Source organism: Melanaphis sacchari, unplaced genomic scaffold (assembly GCF_002803265.2).
Source record: "Melanaphis sacchari strain LSU unplaced genomic scaffold, SCAv2.0 Contig50_pilon_pilon, whole genome shotgun sequence".
In the NCBI taxonomy this organism is placed as follows: Eukaryota; Metazoa; Arthropoda; class Insecta; order Hemiptera; family Aphididae; genus Melanaphis; species Melanaphis sacchari.
In genome coordinates, this window is record NW_020271344.1 from 2,671,552 (window position 1) to 2,682,211 (window position 10,660).

At 24.7% G+C, this 10,660-nt stretch overlaps 2 protein-coding genes across 2 annotated transcripts; one reads left to right on the forward strand and one right to left on the reverse strand.

The window, feature by feature from the left end:
• Nucleotides 1-109: 109 nt before the first annotated feature.
• On the reverse strand, nt 110-2,642 carry LOC112599375 (charged multivesicular body protein 5). Its single transcript, XM_025346259.1, has 4 exons — nt 2,306-2,642; nt 2,050-2,201; nt 1,196-1,361; nt 110-427 (listed from the first exon to the last, which is right to left on the reverse strand). Exons 1-4 carry the CDS (start codon nt 2,372-2,374, stop codon nt 152-154), a joined length of 663 nt encoding a protein of 220 aa, XP_025202044.1. The 5' UTR covers nt 2,375-2,642; the 3' UTR covers nt 110-151.
• Nucleotides 2,643-3,643: 1,001 nt separating this feature from the next.
• On the forward strand, nt 3,644-4,326 carry LOC112599376 (28S ribosomal protein S14, mitochondrial-like). The gene is made up of 4 exons (XM_025346260.1): nt 3,644-3,768; nt 3,841-3,999; nt 4,062-4,240; nt 4,315-4,326. Exons 1-4 carry the CDS (start codon nt 3,694-3,696, stop codon nt 4,316-4,318), a joined length of 417 nt encoding a protein of 138 aa, XP_025202045.1. The 5' UTR covers nt 3,644-3,693; the 3' UTR covers nt 4,319-4,326.
• Nucleotides 4,327-10,660: the final 6,334 nt, after the last annotated feature.

A 10,660-nucleotide genomic window follows, 5' to 3' on the forward strand; every position in this document is an offset into this window, starting at 1 on the left:
TTAAAATAGTATTTATTATTTTTAACTTGTAATTACAAATTTAATTAATTTATAATATATGTGATATAGTAGATGGTAATACTTATTTAAGACTTAAAAAAATAATGGTAAAAGTAAAAAAATAATATAATTTGTAATTTTATTTTTACAGTTAAAGTTGTGCTGGTATTTTTGGCAAACCAAATTCATCTACAGAAATTTCTCCTGGTTTACTAGGTTCTTTTTCCTTTTGCCCAGGTTCTTTGTCAGGAACATTCACTTGGTCTAGATAAGATGTATCATCATCTAAAGCTAATTCATCGCCAATTGCTTCAAGTTCTGCATTTAATTCATCTTCATCAATATCTGGTACTCCATACGTCCTTCCTAATGCTTCTTGCACTTCATTTGATTGATCCAGCATATCAGCCATTTCATCTTGAAGATCCTATATTAAATTTATACAATTAATAATGAACAACTATGAATAATTTAATGTTCCATAGAGTGAATCTTTTGAATAGATGAACACTCAGAATTTTAAGTAATATGTTATTTTTTTCTCAATAATATAGGCTAAATCTTTAATTTTGCATAGTTGTAAAAGTTAGAATTAAGTATATCAAATTATTAATTGTTAAGTATTATGTTACTTAGCTATTAATAAGAATGACATAATTTAATTTATGTCATACTGCATAAAAAATAAACTATAAGTAGTGAAATTAAGTCAAATAACAATTTTTGGGAAAGTACTTGAAATAAAAAAAAATCATATTTTAAATTTTAAAACTTCTTTAAAGTTAATTAGTCATAGCTTATGTAACTAGAAAATTAGATATAAAACATTGTACATTGTATATATCATAGTACAATATTTATATTTATTATTGTGCAATACTAGCAATGGTGCATTTTAACTTCAGAGTAAGTAAAACTAGTTTTGTCAATCTGTTATAAATGTCCTAAGTTTATAATCTAAGTATAGCAGATAGGATACTTTGGTATATCTGAATTTTTTTTCATGTAAAGAAATAGAAAAGTTTAAAACTATGTTAGTGTCTAAATATTAGTATTAATAGTGTCTGATTGTTAATTTGTAATAGGTAGCTTGGGTAAAATGTAGGATAGTCTTTTAAGTTTGTCAATTAAAACTAATTCTGAAATGTCATTAATACTTATTGAACCTAGTAATATAAATATAATTTTATTCTACCTCAATATCATCTATATTTATGTTTTTAAATTCTTTTTTCATTTGTTTCATGCCGGTTTTCATTGCAACTACTGTTGATTGTGTATCTTTCAATGACTGAACTGCATAAGTAGCTTGTTCCATATTGAAAGATTGATTTCTTAAGTTCTCAGCTTGACTTTCATATCTGTTAACAATAAATAATTAGTACTTATAAAAATATTTAATGCAAACTCTTAATTTTAATCAGATCCAGATTTAGGGGCTGAGCTATTTTAGTTCTTATTCCATTCCTTGGGGAAATTTCAAAAGTATACAAATACCAAGAGTTTATAAAAAAAATGTGTATTATATCTAGAAAATAGTTAAATCAATATTTTGTAAATAAATTAAATCTCTAGGAATTAATTTTTTAATTAAAATAAAAATAAAAAATTATTGAAACTTGTATTTCCTATCTTTTTATTGTTTTACTTGATTATTGTAAATTTTTTACTTTTAATTCCCTTAAGTATTAATTAGAATTCATATACCATTAGAAATATTTAAGATTAACGCATTTTTATTACAAAATATATATTGTTAAACCAATATTTACTACTCTAAGAATCTACACAAGATGATCAAAATTAAAAATCAATAGTGTAAAGTTAAAACAGTAGGTTTGAACAACTGGCTAAAGGAAACAAAACTCATCTCTTATAGCAACTATTGTAATTTTGTAATATATAAAAGGTATAAAAGCCTAGTATATTTATATAATGTTACCTATTATTAGGGATTACACTAGGGAAAAGTTTAGCTATCAAAGATGAAATATCATAAAATCAAATATTATGTGATTTATACAATATATATTATATTTCATAGCTTACTGTTTTCTTTGCTTCAAGACTCTTAATGCTTTTTGTTTCAATGAATTCTTAGCTGGACCTTCTCTCATCTTAGCCATTTGATCTTTCAGTTTTTTTAATTCTTTGTCAAGTCTATTGATTTTTTGTTCTATCGATTCAGCGCGATCATCTACCTATAAATAATTTTGAATATGTAATTATGAGTACATCTGGAGTTTAGAGTTTTCAACTTGTAACATAATTTATCTTTTATTGTATCATAAATGCATTTACTCACTCCTTTTATGACAGTAGACATATCTGGAGGAGGCGCCTTTTCTTTTGATTTCCCGAATATGCGGTTCATTTTACTTTGTGAAAATACCTTTTAAATTATAATAAAATTATAACTAATTTGATTAAAAGCTCAATTTAAGAATCAATACTACTGCAAGTAACACAAAATAATATTAGATACTAAGAATAGTAAACACTCAGCTTAAGTGTATAAACACTATAAACACTATTAAAATACTAAATTTAATTTTTAGTTTATTTTATTTGTGATGTTGTGATGGTTTATGAGTCATAACACTGAACACTCATAACTAAACGTCTCACTAGAAATTAGATAATACCACAGAGATAGAATAAATTTTTATTTATTCTGTGATAATACCATAATGATAATTATTTCTAGCACAAACTGATAACTTCACAGCTGATATGGTTTGAAATGTTTGAAAATTGAAATTTGAATGATATTACCATAGGTCTATGAATAATGGATAATGGATATTAGTGATGATATTACTGAAATGGTCATAAACTCATAAGTCATAACTCATAATAATAAATTGATAATTAATATACACCTATAAAGAAGTTAATTTTAAAAGAGTGATCTGGGAAATTCTGGGTGTCAAGGTCAACCACAGACATATGGAAATATGTGGATTCAACATTGTAAGAAAAAAAATAACACACATTTTAGATCCCATCATATTAATATGCACAGGTATTGAATATGTTTCTAATAATGACACAATATTGAAACTTGGAAAAATGGCAACTAATAGCGCAGTATCTGGAATGAGTTGTCCCTAATATTAATATGTCTATGAACCACAATTTAAGATATTATATTAATACATAATATTTATTTCATGTTCTTTAGTCTTTAACTTGTACAGAATTAATTCATCAGGACTTAATTGTATTTTTTTTTTTTTTGGATATTATCTTAGAGGAAGAACTAGTTGATTGCCCGAGATCTTAAGGTGAGACTATAGGATATCAACTTATGCACTATGAGTGTTTTGTGATATACACTACTATATTTTGAAGTTTGAAGCCAAAGTTTATGTAATATTATGTATTTATGTGTTATGTTTAAACTTTATTTTGAGCCATGGAGGCACGAATAAGATATAATAAAAATATTGTTATCTATCTTAGTGTATTATCAAAAAATAGATTATCATAATAATAATTATATATTTATTAATGATAAGTACCAATATTTTTCACTACATAGGTAATATATTATTTTATTTTTAAGTGCAACTTTTCTTATTTGTATTATAATTATTGTTTCATATTTGTATTTTGTACTAAAATTTGATTTATTATCAATTTTTATTTGTCAGTTAGTTTTTTATTTCATGATTTTATGTAATACAAAAAATGGCATTTATAATTAATACTTTTCAAAGATGTAAAGCTATCGCTAAATTTCAAACACCAGTGAACAAAACATGTGTAAGTATAAAATTGACTAAACCTAGTGTCTACAGAAAAAAAAATTTTATTCATTGTAATAAAATATTTTAGTTTGGTGAACTTCCTTGTATTCAACAAATTCGTAATAAATGGCCAGATTTTAGAATGAAAAAAGATGCACGAAAAAGAAATACTCTTAAAGAATATGGTGTCTACAAACTGCGCTATAATGCACTTCGTAAAAACAATATCATTCCTTTAGAAATTCAAGTAATTTTAAAACAAAAATAATACATGGTGTAATTTTATAGTTTTAGTTTATACATTTTTAGGAAATTGCTGACAAAGAAATCTACAATTGTCCAAGAGATGCTAGTATCACTAGAATTGTACAGCGTTGTCAGGTAACTTCTCGTCCTCGGGGTAATGTCAAACGATGGCGTTTAAGTAGAATAGTATTCAGACATCTTGCTGATTATAACAAATTAGCAGGTGTTCAAAGGGCAATGTGGTAAGTAAATGATTTTATTTTTGTAGTTACTAATAATTGCTTAATATATTACTTAAATAATTTATTTTTTCCAGGTAAAATACAAATAAAAAAAAAATGCTGATGTGTAGTTCTATAGGTAGATATAATTTATGTACTTGGAGTTACATTTATAATAATTTTATTATAGGTTAAATAATTATGTTAATAATACAATTTATTCTGTATTTCTTAAATTTTTACCTAATTATTTTATGAGTAAAGTAAAAAAGAATGAATGTGCCATTTTGATATAATATATGTAAAAAATGAGAAAATATTTTAATCTTATTTCATGTTATTATGAGTATAGTGACTTAGATTCTATGTTTTACACTATGAAATATTACATTATTTTACTAAACATTCAAAGTAATGTAAATTAATTAACATGGTGTTTTTAATTTATTTTTTTTTTTTATTTAATGTTATTTATAATCTGTTAAATTAAAACAATAAGTAAATTTGATAGCCAGAAGAAATAAAAATAAAATAAACATGAAAAACTAATATTATTTATATTGTTAAAAAATAAGATAGTCTAAGGACTTATAAATGTAGGTATTGAAGAGTATTGCTTTTTGTGAAAGATGCTGTTATAATTTGTTGGTTATTAGATCATGACCAGGAATATTTTAGGATCTAGTTTATTTATGATTTGTTTAATCTCAATGGGGTGAAAGTTTGACTGGAAGGGCTATTAGTAGTGGGGATGAAAATCCACAAGTTTTGCAAATTTTAATTAAGATTGTAAAACTAATATTATCAAATATTTTTATAGGAATTAAAAAATCTATTTAATTTTACAATTCATTACTCTAGTTATTTAGATTTGACACTGAAATGTTGTGTTACATGATCAATCTCTATATCGGTTGATGGTTTTTATATTTATTTTTGTTGTTTCCAAAATATTGGTTTCTGTTTCTTTACATAATATACAAAATATTTATACTTAATTACTTAAATGTTTAAGTAATAATTAGTTAGGTAGTATTCCCATATACTATAGGTAATGTAGTTATTTAATCACTAAAAATAAATGTAATTAAAAAATAGTAAAAACTGTACCTAAAAAAATAATATATTAAATAATAATATAATAATAAGTTATTCAATAAACAAAAATAGTGCATGAAGATGAGACAATTAAAAAACAAACTCAAAAGAAAAAAAAAGAAGAAAAATGACATCACTCAGACCTGAGCAACTAACATCAGATTTCTGCAATGTTAGTTGTTACTATGCTTATTGATAATTATGTTTGTATTATTATGAATTATTTTGTGTTAAACAAAAATATTGATATTTGATACTAAATACTCAATGGGCAATGAAATTGAATAATATGTATTCCTATTCATTTTTATAATCCTATTGACCCGCCTCTTAGCCAAATTTTCATGCATTTAACAGTTGCCATACATAAATATGAATTTTGGTACTATTAGGTTTATTCAATTTTATTTTATATTAATTTAGCTACTTATTTATTATTATGATTTTAAATTTTAAAATAGTTCTATTAAAGTTCTTAATATTTAATTAATATTAACTTTATATTTTTTTGTTTATTTTTTATAAATATGTTAAACTCAAGTACCAGTACCAAACACCCATACTACATCTTGTTAATTTTTTTTCTTAAAATTTTAGTGATAATTTTCAAATGAATATGATTTACTGAATATTGATCTAAAATTCTATTGTTTTATATATTTATTTAATATATCGAAAATGTTTCACTTTTAATGATAGCTAAAAAAAAATTAATATAAAAATAATGCAATTTAAAATGATACAAATGACTATTATAAGTTAAATTGAGGATTGGTGAATGGAATGACCAAGGGGGACATTGCTCATTAATTTAAAATAATAATATTTTGTACACTAATTAACAACCTTATAACATAAACAACTGAACATTTTTTAGTGTGACTTAATGGTTGAAATAGTTAGGTGTGTGAATAATTATTTATTTGTATATAATTTAAGTGCTACATACATTCAGATATAGTGCATATGATAAAATAATATAATGATACATAAATTGATAAATATACCATAATTAATAATAATAACAGGGCAAGAATTGCATGTTTGCATAAGTTAATACTTAATAAGAAGCACTTAGCTATATATTTATTAAATATGATCATATTTTGTTATTACTTATGTATTATCATTATTCATAGATAGTAATGCTGTAATGAAGAAGGGTTTTTTTTATCAATAATAGAGTTTCAATAATATTATTTATTAGTAGGTAAATAATTAGTGAGTACCTACTCTGTAATTCACTATTTTATTAAATTGTCCAATCTAAGTAGGTCTGATTATTATTGATTTATTTAAATATAACACTTTATTGTCACATAATTATATAACATGATGCATCATAATGTATAAATAAATACATTAGTTAGTAAGTACCTACCTAATGTAAATATAACTGCAATTTATATAAAATACATAATATTTATTGTCAATAAATTATCATGTAGATAAACGTAAATAATGATAATTTTTCTCGAGAATTGGGCTAAACACTATTGGGAAATTTTAGAATTACACTTGAAAAAATTTAGCTAAGTGTGTCTTCCAATTACTCAGTCTCGCTTTGTTTTCATAAAGTTTTGGATTTTTACAACAAAAAATATATTTTTATACCTATTTCGTTGTATTCAATAAAATTAAAATAGGATTATCAATGTTTAAATCCGTTTTTAAAATTTAAGGACATTCTGTTGTTTCTATATTCTCCAACGAATCATATTTTTACCCACTTTTTGAATATTGTTTAAATATCTAGAGTACAATGCTTAAGGATTTTATTAATGTTTTGAAAATTACTTCCATTGCTTATTCACACTTTTAATTCTAAACAATCACAATTATGTATAACAACAAAATTATGTGAATACACGATTTTTGACATTAAATCATCAATAAAATAATATAATTTCATAATTTTCAAAATAAAGTCAAGTAGGTAATTTTATAAATGTATACAATATACCTCTATATACCTCTATACCCTCCATAACAGTGGTTTTCAACCCGTGTGCCGCAATGGCGTGATATACCGATATACGCTCAAGCAAAATTTTCTGAAATATCTATATAAAAGCAATAACAATTTTACTACTATTATCTACATCTGTGTAAACAAGGATTCTTAGCAGTCACAACAATAAAAAGTAAAAAAAGAGGACAAATTTAATCTGTAGAAGAAGAATTAATAATAAACTTGTTGATACTTCGTCCTCGAATTAAATACTTGTATTTGAACACCACATGTCAAGTACATACATGTCATCAATCGATGTATTTTTATTTCACTGTACAACAAATAATTATATATATATAGGTATATACATAATAAATATTTTTGCTAACAGCGCTAACATATCATTTCGTCTTTGTATTAATTTATTACACAATAATTAACCTTTTAATAAAGTAGGCTGTTAATAATGTAGATATCTACATATATAAATATATAAATAGGTATTATATATAAAATATACCTACTTAATGTATTCCATGGATTGGTGTGCCGTGACAATTTTGTAGGAGATTACAGATTGTGGATAAATTGAAATCGGATTAAACACAATTGCGTCCGTGTATACCTACTGGATTTTTAACCGTATGTGCTACAATTCAAAATCGTTATTTAAAAATCAAAATATAATATCTTTATTTTATAAAATAAGTGAAGAATGAGGATACATTTTAAAAATTACCTACCTATATTACCTATAAATAAATACATAAGTACCTAAAGTACCTAGGTATCATAGCTATCCTAGATATCCTTATCAGTGTACAAAAAACAGAATTTACTGAATAAAAATTTTCATTAGGGAGAGAGATAACTGCAATATTTCATACATCTTTAACAGCGTATATTTATATAGTTTATGCAGGGTGGTTTACCAAACATTAAGCTCACCTCCATTTTTCCCTAAATTTATTAACAATTTATCATTTGAAATTTTAAGTAGGTATACTCGGAGTATATTTTAAAATACACAAATTTCCTATTTACTATAAATTATCTTGTGGATAATTTCTTTGAAAATTCAAATTCTGAATGAGTATTTTACTAATTATTAATATGTTTATAGTAGATAAAGGATATATTAAGATAATAGTCCATATTCAATAAAAATGGTTCTACAAAAATATAAAATAGAATAAATTTAATTATAGTCAATGCGGAATCTTATAATATTTTATTAGATTTTACGATGTCTGGGAAAGCTTAAAAATGTAATTTTATATCTAATAAATTGATTATATTTGTTTATTACAAGCGTCAGTTTTGTGACAACTAACCTAATTACACGTCAAGATTGTTAAATTTCGAGCTTATAATTCGTTAAAAACGTATTTTGTAAATTCATACCACACTAATTTTTTATCCTCATATCTTCCAAACCCATTGGCCATTATCATGGAATTATTATCTTCGGTACACAAAGTTTAATAATTCAAAAATTACTTGATCGAATTTTAATTCAGGTATGGTTTAAGAATTTTAAAACATAATCTTTATGTATATTAAAAAATTCCATTAGTCAGATTTAAAATATCAACTAAATACCTAGTTAATTTTTTTTTCTATCGTCGGTATTTTTTGCTGTATTTTTATGTTTAGTATTTTTTTCCGAATACCAACAACTTTGTAATTATAACTATTTATATTTAGAACTCTATTAATTTCAACTGAAATGTTATTCATTTGAACAAATTTGTAATTTAATGAATAAATATATCCATATTTTAGTTTCATAATTATTCATTGTTCAAATTACTAAAACGTAATTATAATTATTTTAAATTATAACATAACCTGACATTCATCAACTAGAAGTTAGGTATCATTTTATAAGTATAAGACATATTTTATATTTTTAAAACATGATTACCTTTATTGTATACATTTACTATACACGCACACACACACACACACACACACACACACATATATACATTATACATTGAAACCAACTAAAATATTTTTATTGAATAAGTATTATTATTACCATTTACTGAACTGTCTCGAATTGTATATTACACATAGATATTTACAATATAGCTAATTGTAACTAGGTTAGGTCCATAAGCTAGAGTTATACATTTATGACTATTTTTACAGACTATAATATTCATCTAATATACAAATTGAACAGTTTTTTACCAATGCTTATTAAACCACATAGGCACGTTGGAATTTGTTGACTTAGAGATGATATATATACTCGTACCTATCTACGTTTTGGTAGATACAGCTATACGGGTGGCTATTAATGTATTATAATATTATTGTGTCTGACCTAATAAACTAACACGACCATTTTTTTTTTAATAGGTACTTCCATAATTTGTTAGTATTATTTCATGAATAAAATAAATACACTAATAATTGAAACTAATAACTAATTTATGAATTAGCACCGGAATTTGGCACACTACATTAAGTAGGTTTGTCAAAGGTATATCAATAATTATTGATGTACTTATATTATATGCAGGCATAGCCGATAAATAAAACAATATACTGCTTATATATCTATTTGAAACATAATTCATAGATATTATTATTGTTATCTCGAACAAAACATTTACTACAAAAATAAATATATTGAGGATTTATCATAAAACTATATGCTTGACTTATCGGGTATATATATCTATAAGTAAAATATTCATCATAATATAAATAAATAAAGGCATATATAACTAAACTACATACAGAAGTATTATAATGCTTCGTTATTATTAAATTGACGAATCAAAGAATATGATAGAAAAAGCAAAACGTACACCTACCTTCTATTTACGATTTACACAACTCAAACGTGGGTATATTTTTTTACGTGCCAGTATTCTGGTATAGCGATGTCGATACAAGAGGGAGGTAGCTTCTCGTCTTTGTATCCGGACACGCAGCGGCGGCGGCGCATTGACCTAGAAAGTAGAAATGGCATCGGCACACACGATTCGGTCGTGATGGTAAGGATGTGCGTAGAGTTGCTCTGGTTGGCCGGCCTTGGCAATGCGACTTGCGATCATTATCGAGGTCAATTAACAAGGCCAAGCGCGGGTAGAAGCCATCGATGGCGGCGGTCAGCAAAAATAAAATATATAGGCCAAAATATCCATTTCGCCATCCTCGTGGAAAACTCATTTATGTACGGCAATTATATGATTACTTTTTTCTCGACACCGAAAGAACGATTAATCGGATAGTAAAATTAATCGTTAAATAAATTGTCCGTGACCACATTATTCGTAGTAATATAAACGAATATACATTTCGATGCAGAAGCTTACTCAAACTTAAACAGATAATAAAATATAAAATAGGCATTATCATATTATAGGGAC